Source organism: Tamandua tetradactyla, chromosome 1, assembly GCF_023851605.1.
Source record: "Tamandua tetradactyla isolate mTamTet1 chromosome 1, mTamTet1.pri, whole genome shotgun sequence".
Lineage (NCBI taxonomy): Eukaryota > Metazoa > Chordata > Mammalia > Pilosa > Myrmecophagidae > Tamandua > Tamandua tetradactyla.
In genome coordinates this window covers 79176852-79200078 of record NC_135327.1, presented here as the reverse complement: position 1 = coordinate 79200078, position 23227 = coordinate 79176852, and the positions used below count along the sequence as shown (strand labels likewise).

The window sequence follows — 23227 nt, the reverse complement described above, 5'->3', positions numbered from 1 at the left end:
ATTTATGATTGCCAAGAGATGGAAACAGTCCAAATGTCTATCAATGGATGAGTGGTTAAACAAATTGTGGTTTATACATACAATGGAATATTACACAGTTTGAAGACAGAATAAAGTCATTAAGCATATAACAGTGTGGATGAACTTTGAGGACTGTACTGGTATGAAAGGATATGTACCCTAGAAAAGCCATTTTAATCCTGATCCATCTCATGGAGGCAGCCATTTATTTTAAACCCTATTCAGCACTGCAGGTTGGAAGGTTGACTAGATTATCCCCACAGAGATGTGACTCACCCAATTGTGGCTATTAACTTTTGATTAGAGGGAGATGTGACTCCACCCATTCCAGGAAGGTCTTGATTAGTTTACTGGAATCCTTTAAAAGAGGAAGCATTTTGGAAAGAGTTGCAAAACTACCAGAAGCCACAAGAACCATGAGAGCTGAGAGAGCCCAGGCAGCCAGAGACCTTTGGCAATGAAGAAGGAATATGTCCGTGGGAGAGCTTCATGAAAGAAGAAGCCTGGGGAGAAAGCTAGTAGATGTCACTATGTTCACCATATGCCTTTCCAGTTGAAAGAGAAACCCTAAACTTTGTTGGCCCTTCTTGAGTGAAGGTAACCTCTGGCCGGCACCTTAATTTGGACATTTTTATACAATTGCTTTGATTAGGACATTTTCTTGGCCTTAGAACTGTAAACTTACAACTTAATAAATTCCCCCCTTTTAAAAGCCATTCTGCTTCTGGTATTTTGCGTTCCAGCAGCTAGCAAATTAGAACAAGGACAATATGCTGAGTGAAATTAACCAAAAGCAAAAGGACAAATACAGTATGATTTCACTAATATGAATTAACTTTATTGAGTGAACTTAGAGCATTGAAGTTGAGAATACAGGCTATTAGGAGATAGAAAGAAAGTAGAGATTGGGCATTTGGTGCTGAAGGAGTAAAGAATGTTAACAGGACTGATTGTAGAGATCCAGAAAGGGATAGCACAATACTATCTGATAGTAGCATAACATTGTAAGTACACAAAATGAAACTGAGTGTGACTGTATTTGAGGGATAAGGGCTGCAGGCATGTATGACATCAGAAGGAAAGATAGTGGATGAAGACTAGGACAGTATAAAGTAGCAATGCCTAGAGTGAACAATGATGATGAGTGAATGTACAAATATAAGAATGTTTTTGCATGAGGGAGAACAAATGAATGTCAACATTGCAAGATGGTGAAATGGGATGATGTGCCACTTTGAAACTGTTGTGTATTCTAGAAATGCCAGATTCTTTAATTTTCATTCAAGATTGTCGGGTAGGATCTTTTTTATTAAGTATTTACATGGAGATGTGACCCACCTAATTGTGGGTGGGACATTTTGGTTAGGTGGTTTCCATGAAGATGTGTCTCCACCCATTCAAGGTGGGTCACTTACTAGAGTCCTTTAAGAGGAAACTGTATTGGTTTGTTAAGCTTTCAGAATGCAATATGAAATGAAATAACTTTTAAAAAGGAAGTTTAATAAGTTGCAAGTTTACAGTTCCAAAGCCATGAAAATGTCCAAATTAAGGCACTAACAAGAGGTTACCTTCACTCAAGAAAGGTTGATGCCATCCAGCACGCCTCTGTCAGTGGGAAGGCATATGGTGATGTCTGCTGGGTTTCTCTCCAGGCTTCTCATTCCATAAGAATTCCCCAGGGACATTTTCCTTCTACATCTCCCAAGGTCTCTAGCTGTGTGGGCTCTGAGATTTCTCCAAAATGTTTCCTCTCTTTTTTATTTTTGTATTTAAAAAATATTTTTATTGATAAATCTTCACACACATATAATCCATACATGGTGTGTCAGTTTGAATCTGTGGTGGACCCCAGAAAAGCCATGTCCTTTAATCCTTATTCAATATTGCTGGCTGGAAGCTTTTTGACTGTTCCCATGGAAATATTACATACCCAATTGTAGGTGGTAACCTTTGATTAGATGGCTTCCATGGAGTTGTGACTCCACCTATTCCAGGTGGGTCTTGATTAGTTTACTGGAATCCTTTAAAGGAGGAAGCATTTTGGAGAGAGTCCCTGTTAAAGCCATGAGAGTGCAATAAGAACCACAAAAGCTCAGATGTGGAGAGCTCAGATTTGGACATGAAGATGGAAAACACCCCTAGAGGAGCTTCATGAAACAAAAAGCCTAGAGAGAAAGCTGGCAAACATCACTATGTTCACCATGTGCCTTTCCAGTTGAGAAAGAATCCCTGAATGTCATTGGCCTTCTTGAACCAAGGTATCTTTCCCTGGATGCCTTAGATTGAACATTTCTATAGCCTTGCTTTAATATTGCATATTTTCATTGCTTTAGAACTGTAAATTTGCAACTTAATAAATTCCCATTTCTAAAAGCTGTTCCTCTTCTGGTATATTGCATTCCGGCAGCTAGTAAACTAGAACAAATGGTGTATGATCAATGGGTCACAATATCATCACATAGTTGTGTATTCATCACCATGATCATTTTTAAAACATTTGCATCACTCCAGAAAAAGAAATAAAAAGAAAAATAAAAACTCATACATCCCATACCCCTTAGCCTTCCCTCTCATTGACCACTGGTATTTCAATCTACCCAATTTATTTTACCTTTTATATCACCTATTTTTTATTTCTTTTTATCCATATTTTTTTACTCATCTGTCCATACCTTGGATAAAAGGAACATCAGGCACAAGTTTTTCACAATCACATAGTCATATTGTAAAAGGTATTCTGTTATACAATCATCTTCAAGAATCAAGGCTACTGGAACACAGATCAACAGTTTCAGATACTTCCATCTAGCCACTCCAATACATCACAAACTAAAAAGGGATATCTATATAATGCATAAAAATAATCTCCAGGATAACTTCTTGGCTCTGCTTGAAATCTCTCAGGCACTGAAACTGTATTTTGTCTCATTTCTCTCTTCTCCATTTTGGCCAAGAAGGCTTTCTCAATTCCATGATGCCAGGTCCTGGTGAATCCCAGGAGTTCTGTCCCACATTTCCAGGGAGAGTTACATCCCTGGGAGTCATGTCCCACATAGGGTGTAGGGCAGTAACTTCACCTGCTGAGTTGGCTTAGAGAGAGAGAGGCCACATCTGAGCAACAAAAGAGGTTCTCTGGGGGTGACTTGTAGGCAAATTTTAAATAGGCTTAGCCTATCCTTTGCAGGAATAAGTTTGATTGGGGTGAAACCCAAGAATGAGGGCTCAGCCTATTTAGTTGGTTGTCCCCACTGCTTGAGAGAATATCAGAAATTCCCCAAATGAGGAAGCTGAATATTTCCTCCTTTCCCTCCAGTTCCCCAAGGGGACTTTGCAAATCCTTCTTTATTCACTGCCCAAATTACTCTGGGATATATCAGGGCATCATACTAACCTGGAAAAACCAACAAGATCTCACACCCTATTTAAGATTCCATGTACTTACGGGGTTCAACTAAACTGACCATACAAGTTAAATTCAGTAATGCACTACCCAAAATATAAATTTTGCACCAAATAAACATCTCTCCCTTTGGTCTCACACAGAAGTTGTAGTTTAAAAATATGAACAATATAATCCTTAACCCTGTATTCTGATTTACACTAATTGTATCCAGATTAGCTTCATTCATATTTCTACTTAAAATCTGATCCATTTTTCAACTTTTTAAATAGTTACTGCATGGGGTAGTGCTGATTTTCATAGCTTCAGAGCTCTGAGTCTCAGGTGTCACATAAATACCTGAAGTTTCTGAGAATGACCAGGTTATATACAAACAGCTCAGTACCTCAGAATTTAGAAATAGCAGTTACCTCTCCTGAATATATGTGACTTCTGTAAGAGCTTCCAATCTAGAACCCTTTACAATAGGCCTATAGTAGTTTCCAAGCTGCCAGAATGGGATATACCAGAAATGGAATGGCTTTTTAAAAGGGAAACTTAATAAGTTACAAGTTTACAGTTCTAAGGAAGTGAAAGTGTCCAAATTGAGGTACCAGCAAGAGGTTACGTTCACTCAAGAAAGGCCGATGGGTCTGGAACACCTCTGTCAGCTATGTAGTCATGTGGTTGGCATCCGCTGGTCCCTTGCTCCTGGGCTGCATTGCTTTCAGCCTCTGTTCCTGTGGGGGTTCCTCACTTTGCTTCTCTGGGGCTGGTTTTCATCTCTTGGCTTCCTTTGGCTCTCTCCAGGTTCTGGCTTCCTTAACATTTCATGGAGCCATCTGTTGGGCTCCAAGCATCTCCAAACATCTGTGTCTCTGTTCTCCAAGTGTTGGCATCTGTGTCAGCTCTGATCTGAAGTTTCAGTCAACTTTGTCATTTCTGAGGTTTCTCCAAAATGTCTCCCCTTTTAAAGTCTCTAGTAATCTAATCAAGACCCACCTGGAATGGGAGGAGTCAAATCTCCATCTAATCTAATGTTCTAAGAAAATGAACATGGTGATTGATACACAACTATGTGCTGATACTGTGAGCCACTGAATATACACCATGTGTGGAATGTATGTGTGTGAAGACTCATCAATAAAAATTTTAAAAAAATAAAAGAAATGGTTACACCCACAATTGGGCATGTCACATGTTGAGATAATCTACTAAAAAGTTTCTGTCCTACAGTATTGAATTAAGATTAAAAGAAATGGCTGCCTCCACAAGATTGAATCAACATTGAAACATGGCTTTTCTGGGATACATAATGAATTCAAATTGGTACAAGGCCCCAACCTGATAACCCATGCTCTTGACTTCAGTTCACTGAATTTTTATATTATAGTTAGTCCATATGAATAAGGTATGATGATATATGTCTTTTTGTTTCTGACTGTTTCCATTTTCAAAGGACTCCAGAAAGTTATGAAGACCCCACCCTGAATGGGCGGGGATGCATTTCCATCTACCCAAAAGGCCACTCCCACAATTCGGCATGCCACATCTTCATGGAGATAATCTCATCAAGAGGACACACCCACAGCTGGGAGCACTACATCCTGTGAAGGTAATCTAATCAAAAGGGTTTCCACCCTACAATATTGTATCAGGAGTAAAGGACATGGTTTTTCTGGGGTACACAACACTTTCAAATCAGCACAAGAACCATTTTGAAAAAAGCTTCAGAACTGATAAAGAAACCTTTGGAGATGCAATGAAAATGCCCCTGGGAAAGCAGTTTGAAATGATAAGCCAGGAGAGAAAGCTAGCAGACTTTACCAAGCGCCTCCCCAGCTGACAGAGAAATTCTGAATGTCATCAGCACTTTCTTGAGTCAAGGTATCTTTTTCTGGGCACCTTAGTTTCACCATTTTACGACCTTAGAATGTAAATTTGTATCCTAATAAATTCCTTATTTATAAAAGACAACCCATTTCTGGTATATTGTATTTCCAGCAGCATTTAACAAACCAAAACAGATGGTATATGGGAAAAAATACAATCAATGCAAACTAGGATTTACAGTTAACAGTACCATTGTAATATGCTTCCATTAAGTGTAGCAAAAGCAGTATGCCAAAACTAAATGTCAATAAGTGATAGATATGAAGGAGGAATTCTTCGCGGGGAAAAAAGGAAATGACTGCATATGGATTGTGGTAGTGAAAGAATGGCTATGTGATTATACCAGGAACCACTGATTTTTTATTTTGTTTGGATTGTAAGATGTGAGAATAAAACTGTCTTAAAATGAAGAGAGAGATACAAGTGCTGGAGAAAATGTGGAGAGAGAGAAGTACTTTGTCACTGTTGGTAGGGAAGTAGAGTGGTGCAGTCCCTCTGGAGGGCATGTGGTGCCTCCACAGGAGGCTAGGGATGAGGTTGCCACATGATCCTGTGAAACTTGCAACAGGTTATCCAAATGAGCCATAGTCAGCTGGCAGCCACTAACTGTAAATGAGGCAGTCACAAGCACCAGCCAGCTGATGTTAACTCTAAGCCAGATGGTCATGTACACAAGCCAGAAGGTGCCTCATGATTGCACAGCATACGGGTTAATGAGTCAGTAAAAACACATCTCCCTCCAGTGCAAATATGGTTATAACTCCTAATTTGCCTGATTGGTCCACAATGCCTTATCCGAACGTTTCAGCATCTTGCTATGTATAAAATCTGTAGCTGCTTGTACCTCCTTTGTCCGGACTTGCCGTGGCACCAGCAAAACTTTGTGTCCTGCTGCTCAGTTAAGTACAATGATTCAAGCCTGACCTCTGTTGTCACGTCCTGTTTAGGAAGCCGCTTGGCTGAAGGCTGTGCCCCAGCACCAGGTGTGCGACAGTCCTACAACTCCGCTATTAGATGTATATGTGGAGGAACTGAAAGCAGGGACACAAATTGACATTTCCACGCTGGTTTAATGGCAGTGTGGTGTTAGAGATTTCCAATGAATGGAGGTGGCCTAAGGATACCTCCGTTGACCGAGGAATGGAAGGGAGAACTGTGGTATATACATACAATGGACTACTGGGTAACTGCAAAAAGGAATAAAGTTATGAGGCATGCAACAAGGTGAAGGAACCTTTAGGACAGTATGTTGAGTGAATTAAGCCAGAAATGCAAAAACAAATATTACAATGCCTCATTAATATGAACTAACTATAATGTCCAAACTCTGGGAATTGAATTCAAGAGCATAGGTTATCAGGTGAAGGCCTAATGTAAAGGTTCCTAGATCATAAGTTATTACAGCAGTCACATCTATTCCAGAGTTGTAACTGTTATTTCTAAATGCTGAGATGCTGTGCTCTTTCTGTATAACCTGGTCATTCCCTGAAACTTTGGATATTTGTGTCACACCTGAGGATCAGAGCTATTAATGTCTGTACCCCATACAGCCACTGTTAAAAACACTGAAAAACCCAGTGGTAGAATGTTTGCCTTCCAACATCTGACCCGGGTCCGATTCCTAGACCACGTACCCCATTCCACCCACCCACCCCCCCAAAAAACACTGAAAAAGTGATCGGACTTCAATTAGTGATATGAATGAAGCTGATCTTGGTAGGACAAAGGTATATCAGATAAAGGATAAAGAATCGTGACTGTATTTTAAAACTTAAACTTCTGTGTGAGATAAAGGAAGAGATGTTTATTTGGTGCATAATTTGTATTTTTAGTAGCACATTATCTAATTTAACTTTTCTGGTCAGCTTATTTGAACACCATAATTACATGGAACCTTGAATAGGAACTAAGATCTTGTTGGTTTGTACAGGTTCGTGTGATGCCCCAATACATCCCAGAGTAATCAGGGCAAAAGTTTTAAAAGTCTCCTTGAGGGACTGGGGGAAAAGGTGGAAATATCACCTTTGATATTCTTGCAAGCATTGGAGTCTCTCAGTTTGATGGGACAGGCCCTCAATATTGGGGGCTTGCCCTTATGAAACTTATTTCTGCAGAGGAGAAGTTAAGTGTACCTATGATTACACTTAAGAACCACTGCCAGAGAACCTCTTTTGTTGCTCAAATGTGGCCTCTATCTCTCTAAGCTAACTCTGCAGGTGAACTCACTACCGTTTCTGCTATGTAGGACATGACTCCCAGGGGTATAAATCTCCCTGGCAAGGAGGGACAGGACTCCCGGGGATGAGCCTGGCCCTGGCAACATGGGAGTGAGAAAGTTTTCTTGACTGAAAAGGGGAAGAACAATGAAACAAAATAAAGTTTCAGTGGCTGATAGATTTCTGATTTCAAATAGCTTTGAGAGGTCATTCTGGAGGTTATTCTTATGAGTATATAGATATCCCTTTTCAGTTTTTGGTGTATTGTAGTAGCCAGAGGAAAATACTTGAAACGTTTGAACTATAATCCAATAGTCTTGATTCTTGAAGATAATTGAATAACTAGAGAGCTTGAAGGGGGCTATGTGATTGTGAAAACCTTGTGACTGACACCTCCTTTATCCAGTGTATGGACAGATAAGTAAGCAAAAAAAAGATAAAAAAATAAACAATGGAAGGCATGACAGGATGTGGTGTTTTGGGTTGTTCTTTTTAATTTTTATTCTTATTTTTAGTTTTTGGAGTAATGAAAATGTTAAAAAATCTGTTGTGGTGATGAATGCACAGCTATGTGATAATATTATGAACCACTGATTGTACACTTTGAATGATTTATATGGTATATGAATATATATTTCAATAAAAAAAACAATGACTCAAAAGGCTAAAAAGGAAAAAATAAAATAATTGGAAAATAAGGCAAGTGATATAACATTCAGCAGGGATTCTTACATATCAAACAAAACAGAATATAAAGGTTGACAAAGAAGAGTTCTTTATAATGATAAAAACTGCAATTCACAATGACAATTTAACAGATTTTATACACCAAACAACCCAGTAACAACCTTCATTAAGCAGAAACTATTGAATATTCAAAGATAATTTAATACACCTATCTCAACACAAGATAGATCAAATGGACCAAAAAAAACAGAGGCTATAGGAGGCATAAACAACATTATAAAAAAGGTAGATCTTACAGATATGTGAGGAGTTCATGGGAAAAAAAAAACGGGAACTGATCCTTAAACATGAAAAGATTATCAAGTTCATTCTTAAAAGGGAAATGCAGAAAGTAAAAATAGCTTCAACAGTGTGAACAACATACTCTATTGGGGAGGCTGTGGGAAAACATTCATTCATACATTACTGGTGAGAATGCAAACTGTTTGTGTTAGCTTTGCCTCACCTGCTATGACAAATGCTTCAACAGTGGGAATTTATTGGCTTACAGTTTTAAGTCTAGAAGTCTAAATCAAGGTGTGCTGGCACGACTGCACGTTTTCTCCAAGGTTGGTAGCTTTCCGATGCTGGCTGCCAGCAGTTCTTTGGTCGTCCTTGGCCTTCTCGTCACATGGAGATGTCTTTCTTCTGGTTCCCACAGACTTTCGGCTTCCAGCTCCTTCCTGTGGCTTTATTTCATGCTATGTCTGCATGTCTTCTGCTTGTAAAGGATTCCAGCAATGCCGATTAAGGCTCATCTTCATTCAGTTGGACCACATCCTGCCTAAAACAACATCTTCTAGAGGTCCTGTTTACAACAGGTCTCCACCCACATGAATGCAGCTCATGACCAAGAACTAAATCGAGAAACATAATAAAATCCATCATGCTGTTAAAATCCCCAAGGAGAGAAATCTGATAATATCTGACCAAACTACAAAGACTCTCTTTGGCAAAATCTCATTCTTAAGATAAATCTCATTTCTAAAGATAAATTTGCACTAAGACAAACAACAACAAAAATCAAAATCCCATAAACTCTGCACAAGGTGGTATTTGTAAAAACAGAAGATTAGAAACAACCCAAATGTCCATGAGGAGGGGAGTGGTTGACTAGACAATTGCACATCCATACTTTGGAGTATAGGGCACGTTCACAAGCTTGAAGAAGACCCCATGTCATAGGGAGTCATCTCTAGCTTATATTTCTACATTTAAAAAAAAAACTTATTTAAAAAGTTTATTTAAGAAAGGGAAAGGGTGGGCCATGGTGGCTCAGCAGGTAAGAATGCTTGCCTGCCAAGCCCGAGGACCTGGGTTCGATTCCTGGTGCCTGCCCATGTAAAAAAAAGAAAGAAAGAAAGAAAGGGAAAAATAGTCTTACATATGTGTTTACTTTTGAGAAAGAAAAGGAGGGAGGGTGGGAAGAAAAGATAAAGGGATTGAAAGACAGAGGGAGGGGAAAAAATTATGAAATGGATAAAATGGTTTCTTTTGGGGTGGAAGAAAATGATTTTGAAAAACAGTTATAGAACAACAGTTTTCTAATATTTTTAATATCATTTTTACTTTTGAATCACATAAATGTCACACATATTAAAAATAAATTAAATCCAAGGAGAAAAAATATATAAACTGAAACAAGTGAACCAAACTATATATAACAAATTAGTCATATAACTCCATAAAGGGAAAAATTTTTTATGTGACATAAAATAGTACTTTAACTATATCCTTAACGAGCTATAAGGACAAAAAAAAAACCCAACTACAAATCATAAAGCTTATAAGTAATCATTAATTAGGAAAATATTTTCAGTGCAAGAGAAAGGAGACACAAAGTCTAAAATTACAGTTGAATAAAATCCTGTAGTGTTCATTTGAATTGAAAATATTAGTATAAGTTGATCACTTCAAAATAAATAAATATATTTCATCTTTGCACACTGAAAGGGCCCAAGCGCAGTGACTACCAAGCAGCACTGAGGGCCACTAGCCTTCAGGCTTTTGTTTTGAAATGCCATTATTTTTTAAAGGAAATATAGACTCCTTGAAGAAATCACTGATTCCAGTTCTTTGGCAGGAAAGTACAAGGTGATTCTGAGGCATTTTTTTCTGCCAGAAAGAAAGAAACCAATTATAATGGGATTATGTCAAAATGACACAAGGGGGAGGCTCTGGGGATGGGGAAGTCATGCTTCTTTCACTGAGGCACTAGCTAGCATGTGTCTGTAGGTTATGTTCATTTGAGACTTCTCTGCTGGAAATCACCTGGTATTACTAAGTGTCCTCTAGAGCCAGGGTTTGCTGCCTGATTTCTTGCCATGTCAAACAAAGTAGAGACAAGTACAACCAACAGTCACCCTGACCAATAGGCTGCACCAAAAGCACCATCAAAGAAGGAAAAAAAGAAAGGCTCTGAAAAGACAGATGAGTATCTCTTGGCCAGGTTTAAAGGTGACAGTGTGAAATACAAGGCCAAGCTAACTGGCAATGATGATGTGCCAGATGCAAGAGGGGATAAAATGACCCAAGATACCATGATGAAACTAAAGGGAATGGCGGCTGCTGCTCAGTCTCAAGGACAACACAAGCAAAAGCTCTGGGTCAACATTTCGCTCTCTGGGATAAAATTAATTGATGAGAAAACTGGGGTAATAGAACATGAACATCCTGTGAATAAAATTTCTTTCATTGCCCTGATGTGACAGACAACCAGGCATTTGGTTATATATGTGGAGGAGAAGGCCAGCAGCAGTTTTTTGCCATAAAAATTGGGCAACAGGCTGAGCCATTGGTTGTTGCTCTTAAAGATCTTTTTTCAGATTATCTACAATGTAAAGAAAAAGGAAGAAGAAAAGAAAAAGACTGAAGAAGCCAACAAAGCTGTAGAGAATGGGAGTGAAAACCTCCTGAATCTTGATGACCAAGCTAACAAATTAAAATTGGGTATTAACCAGATGGATTTGTTTGGGGACGTGTCTACACCTCCTGACCTAAACAGTCCAACATCTTCAGCCAGTGACTTGCTTCCATCAGACCTCTTTGCTCCTCCTATCTCAGAATCTCCAGGCCAGATGTCACCTACAAGACAACCTGCAACCCAACGGACTAACCCTCTGGACCTCTTCAAAACAAAAGTTTCTATCCAAGTAGGGCCCCTTATGGGTCTAGCTGTTGTACCACTTACAACCCCTCAGGCAGGACTGTGGAACCCCCCCCCCCCCCCCAGCATCTTTAGTCTTCAGTCAGTCCCCTTCAATGGTCCCAGAAGCTATTGTGGGTGGTCAACCTTCAGGATTTAGTCAGTCACTCATTTTTAGCACAAGTCCAGTTGTTCCAGGTTGGAACCAGCCTTCACCTTTGCAGCCTCAGCTTCCCCTCCAGCCCCTGCTGTTTGAGGCCCTGTAGCATCTGTGGCAGCTAATGCATGGCCATCAACAACCTCCCTGGGGAATCCTTTTCAGAGCAATATTTTTCCAGCTTCTGCTGTGTCAACACAGTCCTCTCCTATGGTCCCCTCTCTTCTGGTTACCCCTCCTCAGCCACCTTCCAGAACTGCTGCTGCACAGGACGTCTCCAATGATGCTTTCACTGCCTTAGACCCATGAGGGGATTAAGAAGTTAAGGAAGTGAAAGAAATGTTTAAGGACTTACAACTGAGGCAGCCACCTGTTGTACCTGTGAGGAAGGAAGAGCAGACTTACTCTGGGACTTCCAGTGCCTTCTCTAGTTATTTTCACAACAAAGTTGGCACTCCTCAAGATAGCGCAGACCATGATGACTTTGATGCTAATCAACTGTTGAGCAAAATCAATGAACCACCAAAGCCAGCTCCCAGACAAAGTGCCCTGCCAGTTACCAAATCTGCTGAAAATGCATTTGAGAACCCTTTCTCTAAAGGTTCTTTCAGTTCATCACCACAACTCCCTGTGGCTCCTCAACCTGCAGCTCCTGATGTATGTAGGGACACTTTTGGAAAACCATCTGCATAACTTCTGAACTTGGTATGCCAACGATACAGAGGAACAAAAAGTTGGCTTTTTTAGCAGTCAAGGAGAAAGCTAATAGCCAGATGTGTCCTGTCCTCTGCCCTGGTTCCAGCTTTGACATATTATCTGTTGACCTATTTCTTGCTGCCTCTTTCAATTGTAAAATGCCTTTCACTTTCTGTCTAGGTTAAAGCTAAACTGAGTCTATGGTTTTAAATACATTCAGAAGCTAAACTCTCTAGCTTAAATATAAATGAAGTAGTTTCCCTTCTTGAGCCCTTGGCTACTTTGTCCCTAGAATCTTCTAGAATACTCTACCATGTACCCTCTGATTGGGAGATGTAGCCACCACAAATCCCTCAGTCAAACTTTTTTGAATAAATGTTCAAATCCTTACCATTCAAAGGTGTTTGGGGTTCTGTTTTAGGGTATAAAAACTAAAGATTGTAGTAGAACAAGGCACCCCTTAAAAGAAATCTTGCTTCACACCATCACAGAGAATTTTTAAAGTAAAACTGAAGCAAGTCTAACTTCTCCTTAGGCCCTTTGAAATGTAACAGATGTTCCGCTCTTTCCAAAGCTCAGTTTTCTCCCTAGGGAAAGAGCATCTTTCTCCAGGCTCTTACTAGCTATTGCAAATGAAGGAAAAGCAGGTATCTCTTCTCTCCTTTGCCCTCTGTCTTTTTTTCAGTCAGCTTTGCTCCTGGGTTCCAACAGCATTGCCTCCGTTTTCCATGCCACAGGATTTTAGAAAGGGGAAAAAACACATCTGGAGCCTCTCTACCTTTATAGTAATTAGAATTGCAAATGGACGCAACGTTTATCCTTCTTGTGGAATTGAAGGTCATCCTCTTCAGCTGAAGTTCCAGAACAGCAGTTAATGTTGACGAGGAACAAGTTAACTCAGCAATACAGGACTATCTTCTGAAGAGCTAGAGCTGAATACTGAGGTATGTCTAATGGTAAGGCCTGAACATATGGCATAATTTTCCATCTGGCTTCCTACTCAGTCATTACAAACACAGACTTGACATAGCATTTTAAATGTCCAAATATTGAATGTGCAAAACTGGAGGCTACTCTATCTTGATAGTTGAATTTTTGAGTCATGTTCAGCCACAGAGCTGTTTATACGTACTTTTCTCCTGTGTACTTTTCTGTATGCAAATAAAGCTATAAATTTACTCACTTTAATAAACTGGAATGGCAGGGGAAAAAAATGACACAAGGGTCTTGAAGGAGTTTCTACTGGCACAAATGTGGACCATTAAAGCCTAAGGAAGAATAATAAATAAAAGGACACTTGTGGTGATGGAAATGCTGTTTGTCTTGACATTATCAATGTCAATACACTGTTGTGGTATTGTACTCAAGTTTTCCATGATGTTACCGATGAGGGAAACTGAGTAATGTGTCTACGGGATCTCTGTATTACATCTTACAACTGCTTGTGAATCTATGATTATCTCAGAATAAAAAGATTAATTAAAAAAGAATAATAAGTGTAATTGACAGGAACATTTGAATATATAATGATTCATGAGTAAATATGACACTAAAAAAATAGAAATGCCTTCCTAAAAAAATTTCTTAGCTATTTTTTGGAGGTGACTATTACACCAAACCCCCTAACTCTGAAAATTATTAGAGTAAAAATTAGGCTTATACGCTGTCATTCCAGGGGAAACTGTATTTCTGGGTAAACAAATGGCCCCATCCATGAGGGAAATAAGAATGATAGCTAACAAATGTAAAATAAATGATAGAATCAGGGAAAGTCACCATTTTGCCCCCCAGGGAAACAATGGATTCAGATCACAATCACCAATGCCTGCTAAAATCATTAAGTGAAAGGGTGAGTAGGAATTGAATATGCTCATTGGTGCCAAAGTATTATTTCACAGTTGACTAATCACAAGGGAGTAAGTGTAGCTTTCCAGTGGAAAGTTCTAGCTGTTACCACCTAAGAATGGAACAACCAGATCTTTTATGCCTCCTGGAATAATGCAAAATGAAAGACACAGTATCCCCTATAGTATTCTTGCCCTATATGCTTAACGAGAACTGAATCCAGCCTTTAGCTCTAATTTCCAGTTTATAGGAAATAGAGTTTACCACTAGAAAACAAACAAATGCAAAATCTGGGATATCCTATAAACAACTGTCCTGGTGTCTTCAAAATGGCAAAGTCATGAAAGAAAAGTGGCATATTGTTTTAGATTAAAATAGAACTCAGAAACATTAAACCTAAATACATCCTGGTTCTTCATTGAATTAAGTCTCTCTTGACAGCTCAATATGGACTGGCATTAGATGATGCTCAGAATTACTATTGTCAAATTTGTTAGGTGAGTTCATGGACTCATGGATGTGTAGGAAAATACTCATTTTAGAACTGAATACTGAGGTATTTATAATTGAAATGAAATAATGTCTTCATTTTGAAATATTTCAGCAAAAGAAAATCTAAACAAAGTAAATAAAGCAAAAAAACCACAAAAACCCAAACACTTTTTTAAAACCTAGATTATGGGTGCATGGGTGTTAATAGTCTATTCTAACTTTTTCCTTTGTACATTTGAAACACATATTTATTGCTTCTCTCCCATTTTGTCTCTTCCCTCTTTTTGGAACAAATAAACTTTAATATGGATCGGAAACATTTTCAACTATGTGCCATGGAAAAGCCAACAATAGTGGCAAAAATAAATAGGATTTTATTTTCTCACATAGCAATAAGTCCTGAGGAAATCATATAATCCACACCAATGTCTGTGAGATTCTCTTGGCTTTTCATCTCAGAAAATGGTAGCAAGTCACAGCCATTGTCCACATTAAAATCAGGAAGAAGAGGCAGCGTTAATAGACTTTCACTTGTGTCTTGTTGGCGTTGGCAAGGAATATGGCCACCCTTGGCTAAATATAAGTCTGGAAAAAACAGAGATTTTAGTGTTTCCAGCCTCCACAGTAAAGGCAGGCAAAGGAAACAAGAATTAGGAACACATGGAGAGAGAGTCAGCCCATCTTGTGTTCCCCAACCTCCCTCGAACCTTCTCACCCTGTCCTCCATGTCTATTTCTCTTTCACATTTTCCATTTTTTTTACTTCTTTGCTAAATTCTTGGATATTTATTAAGATTTACATTTCAGTTCAGGTATCTTCTCTTTACTTTTATCTATGTTTTAAAGGTTTATTTCTGAGCTTTTAATTTCAGTGAGGTTTTTTTTTTTTATTATTTCTACAAGTCATAGATTGTATTTCTTCCTTATAATTTCTATAACTTCTTGTATGTCCTTTAATTATTTTGAATCTTTGTGAAGAAGGAAAAGTCTTTTTCCTCATATTGTTTCTGTGATAGGGAGCTTTCTTTCACCCCAGCATTACTCCTGGCCCTTCTCTGCTTCTGGAAAGATAGAGTAATTTATTCAATTTCTAAATCTGAGAGGAAAATCTAAGATGATTGGTTTAGCTTTGTCCTGCTTTTTCTTGGGAAAAGACTTCCCACAAAGGAGGTGTTCTCTGCAGTTCTTTTGGGGCTAATCTCTCTCCTTCACCTGCTCCAACACCCAACACTACCCGTTATGGCAGATATAAACCACGTCCCTCAACATTGTTGTATTCAGTGTTTTGCTACAGGTAAACCTCTATCTGCAACTTCTTTATTTCTCCCTCTCTCTTTTTCAGAACATAGATGAGGAAGATAGGTTCTATCCACATGGGAATGAGCAAGGGAATTATCTATTTTAAAGGAAGAAAAATCTAATAAAGCTATCTATCTAGACCTGGACATTTTTTAGAGAAAATTATTGGACCACAATTTTTTCCTATGATTATTGGTTTTTTAGGCTTTGATTTCTTCTATTCTAATTCATATTTCCTAAGAAATGTTTTAATGAGATTTCCAAATTTATCAAAACAGTATATATATTTCCTTTTAATTAATCTCCTCCAAAGCTGTGTGTTCTTGTTCTGACCACTCTCTTATTTCATCCTGTTTTTTTTTTTTAATACTTTGTGGATAATTCTTTGGTCTTTTCCTATTTGAACCACATTTATTCTTTATCCCCTCCCCTTATTAGGAAGTTAGGCATTTGATTTAATGTATATTAACAATTCACATTTTCTGTTTTATACACAATAGTATATTGCTCTAATTTCAATGGTAAATATTTGAAAGCTCCTGTTGACTTCCTTCTTAATGAGATTTTTAACATGCTTCTTACTTTTCCTCTCTATTCCTTCCAATTCCCAGTCATAATCATAGTTTTTTACATTACCTTCCTTCTTTTAGTAATTTTTAGACATTTATTTTGCTTTATAACTATTATGATTCTTTCAACTTCATGATTTTTAACTGGTATTTAATACTTGAACATTCCTTTTACAAGATGACTTTTCTCATATTTTACCTTTATTAATTTTTTAGTCAACAGGTCTTGGGGGGTGTATTTCTAGAACATAGAATTTTACATTCTGGGATGCAGTGCCAAATTACTTGTCCACATCTACAACTTGTATTATGTTATCAGAACTGTGAGCATTGAATGGTTGTAAAAAGGGAATGCATTTGGTGGGCGGAGGAGGGTGTACAGCTGTGCCCACTTCAGAAAACAATGCTCTTCAAAGAAGAGCTGTGGTTGTCCCACTTCCAGTTGGCAGATTCCAAGTTCGAAGGTCGGCAAGTATAAAAATCTACGTTCTTCCTGCTACTCCTTGAAAGCAAAACTTCTCTGTATACACCCAATTCTTCACACTGTTTCTGAAACATAACACGCACTATTAAGTGAATAAACAAATATCATGTTAATTCTGCCTCATATCCTGCTTGACACTTGCCCATGAAACTGTATCCCGTTATCACTGCCCTTGCTGAGGCACTACTGCCCCATCTTTCCTCCCTTCAGTTCTTCCTCCATGGTACAGGTTTTTGTTCTTTTCCTGAGTGATTCATTGGCAATTTAATTGCCAATGGCTCTCTAATGCTAAACTCTTTAGAGAACTTCATCTACTTCTCTAGCTTTACCTTGTTTTATCAACAGCCCACATGAGCTTGTTCCCTGAACACTCAGTTTCTCTACCTGCCCAATCTCCTTCCCTGAACTCTTAAGTACCCTTTCTCTTACACACTTTGTAAAATCTCACCCAAGACCCTCCAATGTTACTTCCTCTGACTTCCTAGTCCTATAGCAAGAATTACTCCCTTACTGCATTTCCAAAGTATCATAAACATAACTCTTTTAGAGAATTCAGTTAATATCCACTCCAGAATGCGTACTCCTTAGATCAAAGATCAAGTATTCATATTTCAATATCAAACTATTACAATATGTCTGGTATTTAATCGTTGCTCAGAAAATCCAAGTTCACTTTCTAACACTAGACTATTTCAGCTGAGAAACAAGCAAAATAAACCTCTCTGCAATAAACTAGAACCCCAGCTTTTTCCCCTAATGTGTCCTAAATAAGTAACAGAATTTCTCCCCAGAGAAATGTCCACACATTTAATTCAACATTTCATTTCAGTGTTCATGGACACCAATTTAAGAATATCCTAATTTAGACTTGGAATCAGATACTATCTCCCGCCAAACACTGTGGCTGGGAAAGGAGTTTCTCTACCCACAAGAGGAAATTTATAAAGCATTTTTGAGGTCAGGCTCAATACTTAAACTCTAACCTGAATTTGTAAAATATGGTGAATTTTTTTCTACTTTGCCATTTTCTGCTTTCCTTTGCTACAAGGTAAAATAAAGCACCTAGTGAAATGTGGACATAAAAAATTCTTTTTAATTAGAACTGTGTCACGGAACACCCACAGAATCTCTTCTGTTGCCATCATGAGAGTGAGGTAATGCCCAGTTATTACTTTCCACTTGCAAAAGAAACAGAAAAAGGAGCACTTACAATTTAAATACTCTTAGTATGGGAACTGTTTGTATTTATAAATAAAACTTAAATTTTAAAAAATTTAAATACTTTATCAATTTAGTATTTTACCTTAGGTGTTCTAGGCTTATTTTATCATAGTAGGGCTGTTAGCTCTCTTTATTTTCACAAAGGTTTATCAACAGATCCATGGGACTTACGTAGTTGGAATTCACTTTAATTTCTTCTGTATTATATACTCTTTGTAAATATACCCACCAGACTGAATCTGATGGTCAAACTACATAGTTTTTCAGTATTAACAGCCATTAACTTTAGAACCTACAGTCAATTTTGAATTATTACTTCTTAACCCTCAACCCACATCAACTGATAAGCCAATACAATAAATAACAAGCATCAGTTTTCTCCAGATATTTAATGCAAGATGCAATGTAGCCATATTCCATGAAATGTGAATACCTAACTGGAGGAGTCCATAGCCCTACGGAATCAAACAAAACAACTGCAGTACAGCTAAAAGTTTTAAATAGATGCATTTTTGTTCTTAACTGCTATAACATAGTCTGATAAATAAGGTTATCTCATGTGCTTTTTTTATCTTTATGAGGTTATATACTTTTAAATACAAATGAGATAAACAAAATCTCTACTGGTTTTAGAGTTCTAAGTAATTATTTTTACTACAGATTTTTTTTTAATTGTTTCCAATTTAGATGGGAATATCCAACCTTTGGTGTAAATAACTTATTTCCACGACAATAAATACAGGCCATCATTAGTGTTCATTGCCAGCTGTGTAGTCTTTTGGTAAGGGGGTGGCCACAGCCTCTTTGCTCTCAGTAAGTGCTCTCGGCTGATGGATGAACACACTAAATTTAACACCCTGGTTGTTTGCTGCTCTGACAAAACCACTATTAGCAGTCATTGTGATGGCTTTTAAAGTGTCTCCAGTCCCAAAAATGGTTAATGAGCGGCTATTGATTTTTGAACTGGCCACTAGTCTCAAGGCACGCTCTGAAGGCTGGTCTGGCACTACGTTAATTCGTTTAATTAGCATGGTGGCCCTCTCTCTCTCCCCAGGTCCTCCTAAGGTATCTAGAATAGACTGAAAATCCCTGACAGCAGATTCACAAGCAAACAACTCCTTGTCCTTCATAAATGCCTCCAGCTGAGGTAGAACCTGCTCTTTCCGCTCTTGCTCTGCTTGTTCGGTGAGTACTTTTTCTTTGAAGATAAAGTGGCAGCCTCCATAGCTGAGGGCAGAGACGTATGTGATTAAAGTAGTAATGTCCAGATTTACCCTTTTGCACACATCAACCTTAATCTCCGTTGGAAAGGCAACGCTTGCTAATATGTTTTCTCGGTCTACTCTGGTCACCTGCAAAAGTTCAGGGCCCTCATCATCTGACTCACTATCACTCAACTGGAGCTCTTCAGGGTGATCTAATAGTGAGTTAACTGCTACTATGTCTCCTCTCACAGATATGCCCATTTCTTTCAGCTTCTCTGCCATGGGGCTGGAAACACTATTGTAAAATGCAAAGATAATGTGAGGATTGCTATACTGCACTGGCTGCTGGTGACTAGCCTGGAGGAAGTCTTCCGCCTGCTCAATGATGCTTTTATCACCATACTGGCCCCTGCCCAGCCAAATGTTATGCAGAGCTTCAGCCTTTCTGCCAATGGCTTTCACCCAAGTATGACCACCATTTGCAACTACATCCACCACAAGGGTTTGCTTTTCTCCCAGGGTGTCCATGTAACCAAAGACATGAAGAACACTAACAACTTCTTCCAGGTTTTCTGCTGATTCCACAATGGCTCTTAGGTGTGTTAGATTAGTGCTCTGTAAATGCGATTCCTTAATGGCCACTTTCCCAGCTTCTACTTTTTGTAAGAACTTTAATTCTGCCTTCAATTTGCTGCACAGTTTGGCACCACCTTCTATGCCACCTTTTCTTGATCTGGAAAGGGATTCTGCTCTCTTGATCAGTTCCTTGGCTATGGCAATTCGTTCACAGAGCATGGAATGTGCAGACATGCTGAGAGCATTATTCCTATGGAAAGAAAAGAAAAGTGTTAAATTTGAACAATCCTCAAACATTATGGCAGTTATTCACTGAGGGTTAAAAGTTTCAATCTAGCAACAAAGTTGTTTCATTATGAAGGCTGAGTCTATGAACTTGGATTTCTGCATTCTGCGTATCTGTTTTTGGAGTGACTTCAACAAATAGCTAAAGAAAGAATGCAAATTATAATTTTATGGGATATATAGACTCTGATACACTTTAGATTTTCATCTTCAAGAACACAGGGCATGTCACAGGTCAGGATAAAATTCAGGAGTTCGGCAATCTGGTATAAAAGGAATTTCCTGATGTCTATCAGCAGCCTTACTGTTTGGCTACAGAAAAATTTTAGTAATTTCTCCTAAAGTCAAGACTTTAATCCTTAAATAAAAGCATTCACACGACTAGAAGAATTGTCCAAAGCAAGTGCGTCTTCCCTAAATTGACTACTTAGCCTTTCCTTCATGAGTTGGGCTCCTCTAACCCGCTGCCCCGTGATTTCCCACGGATCACACAATACACATTATTCCGTGGGACAAGGAATCAAGTTGTCTTATTTTTGCACTGGACGTTAACCCAGCATATTTTAAAAGACTGAAGGAGCCCACCAACTTCCGCTCCCTCTCTGAATCAAAAGTCAAGATTATGTCATCTGAACTCCAAGGGTCGGCAGTGCGGGCGCCGCAGAGGCCAGCGGGGCCTTCCGGGTGGGCATCTGGCCCCTGGGCCATGCCATCCACCTGCAGACTGGACCCTGCCTGGCAGGGTCAAAGCAACCCCCACTATTAAACGAGGGAGCGCCCCGCGTACCCGCACCAAACTACCCTCCGCACCTCCCGCCCCCTCCAGGCCGGCCCGGCCCAGACGGGTTCTCTACAGCAGAAGGGACGCCCCACCCCTTACCCCCCTCTCTCCTCCACTCCCGGATCCTCACCAGCAGCGTCCCGGGCTGAGAGCACAAGCAGGCGGGCGCAAGCACCACGAGGCTGGGACCGGCCAGGAAAGCTCATAGGGAAGCCCACACCCTGCCTCAGGCAGCCCCGGCCGTTCAAGCCGCGCTAGCCCCTTCGCCTAAGGAACCCGCGCGTCATGTGGTTCCGGGACGGGTGAAGCCGAGCCGGCGATTCCCAGGGGGCAGCGCGGCGTCCGGAGAGACGCTGAAGCTAACGTGGCGGCCATGTTTGTTGAGGGCGCCAGGCTTCTCTGCTACAGAATGATCTTGGACGCGTGCACCCACCTGGCCTCAAGAAAGGCCCGAGCTAGACCTTGGTCTGTGGGTCTCCGGCCGCTGCGGAGTCCCAGGCGAGCTGACCTAGCGCCTCAGCTCCCAGTCGTGGTTGGATTTTGCCCCGCGGGAGTCGATTTGGAGAAAACCTCCCGATTGCACTTAACTCCTTAGGTCCAGCCAAGTACACCCTATTTTGCTACAATGCTCGAACCTCTCTATCGAATGCCAGGCAATGAATGTCTTTGTTTTAAAAAAAAAAAAAAAAAAAAGGCCCATTTTAACAGAAGAAAAAGGCTCCAGAGGCTTGTCCAAAGTCAAACTGGTAAATGCTGGAGCTGGGACTTCTGACTCCAAGTGAACACATATACATCTGTACAGCACTGGGCTCTTGGAAGAAAGTATGCTATTAGGGACATATGCGGCCCTTCTGAAAACAATGATTTTAGTGGCTTCTGAGGGACTGGGGAACTTTATGTTAGCCTAGCAGGGTGTCCAAAGCTGCTCAGAAGGTGAGAGCTTTGAGAAGGCAAAGCTCATTTTAAAAATTAAAGGGGACTTTAATTAAAATTAATCTTAAGCTTTCTTTCCTCAAGCTTTGCTTAAATGACAGTAAGGGAATGAAAAACGAATTATCCCACAAAGACAACAAGAACAAGAGAAATGAACGCAAATGAGATGTGTCAACTCATTTCTGGCAGAATTATTCAGAGCTTTCTATGTGCCAGATATTGTTCTAAATGTCATTTATTTGTTGTTTCTAAGTGCTTTATGCATCTTAATTTATTAAATATTTTTAGCTACATTTGGAAAGGATCTGTAACTTCAGGTGCCTGGAAGACAGAAGGGAAGGGAGCAGTGGGCAGGGCTGAAGATGGAGATAGCTTGAAAAATCTGTGTGAGAAACACTCAAGTTCTCTCTTCTGCCCGGTGTAGAACAAGTACCATCCTTCTCCTGTCAGAAGACTAGAGTTTATGATGCTTAATATAAAGAACCAGAGCAAGGCACACAAAAAAGAATGGTGAGAGGCATCATTATGAAGAGGAAAAATTTTCATACTAAATGGTGAAGTGCCATTGACCCCTTTACTGCCCCTCCAAGAATGCTGGCATCTGTGACATTCTTCCTTCTCCCCTTCCCCCATCACTGTCTCTCCCAAACCCTTTTCCTTTCTGGAGAGACTGAGCAAATGAAAGACCTTAGAGAAATGGCTTATAAATACTGCCATTTAGCATCCTCCTCTAAGTGGGTCTGAGCCCTACTCCCAAACATTTTTCTGCTTGGAATTTGAAGGAAACAAAGCAGAATGGCTTCAAAAAGTATTCCATGACTAGCAATTTCAGATAAAAGATATTTTGACCACAAAACAACAGAAGGATGTTATTTTTTGTGTGTTTTAAAAAGAGGAGGCACAATATAAGAGAGTTCTTCAAAATTAAACATAAACAAGAACAGGGTGAGTGGGAAAAAATTTACTAGAAGGAATAAAAAGACATGAAAAATAGAGCAAAAACTTTTTTTGGAGCAAAAACATTTTTAAAAGCATCTAGCATCCAATTAATAGAAGTTTCAAAAACAAAAATAAAAAATAATGGAGCAATTTTTTCAAAGAAATGCTACTGGACAATTTACCAAAACTGAAAGATCACAGTTTCTACAGTTAAAGAGCCCCTTCAGTGCTCAGTATAATGAATGTAAAGAAATCCATACGGATGTCCCAATGCATCCCAAAGTAATTCGGGCAATGAATAAAAAAGTATTTGCATGTTCCCCTTGGGGGACTGGGGAGAGAGGAGGAAACATTCCCCATCTGGGG

At 39.4% G+C, this 23227-nt stretch overlaps 1 protein-coding gene and 1 pseudogene across 1 annotated transcript; one reads left to right on the top strand and one right to left on the bottom strand.

The window, feature by feature from the left end:
- Positions 1–10559: 10559 nt before the first annotated feature.
- On the top strand, positions 10560–12230 carry LOC143684971 (disabled homolog 2 pseudogene; annotated as a pseudogene).
- Positions 12231–17980: 5750 nt separating this feature from the next.
- Positions 17981–21292, bottom strand: C1H7orf25 (chromosome 1 C7orf25 homolog). The gene is made up of 2 exons (XM_077119387.1): positions 21120–21292; positions 17981–20173 (listed from the first exon to the last, which is right to left on the bottom strand). Exon 2 carries the CDS (start codon positions 20155–20157, stop codon positions 18892–18894), a length of 1266 nt encoding a protein of 421 aa, XP_076975502.1. The 5' UTR covers positions 20158–20173; positions 21120–21292; the 3' UTR covers positions 17981–18891.
- Positions 21293–23227: the final 1935 nt, after the last annotated feature.

Coding starts and splice junctions, on each gene's coding strand:
- C1H7orf25 (XM_077119387.1), bottom strand. CDS start 20,157: ATGTCTGCACATTCCATGCTCTGTGAACGAATTGCCATAGCCAAGGAA.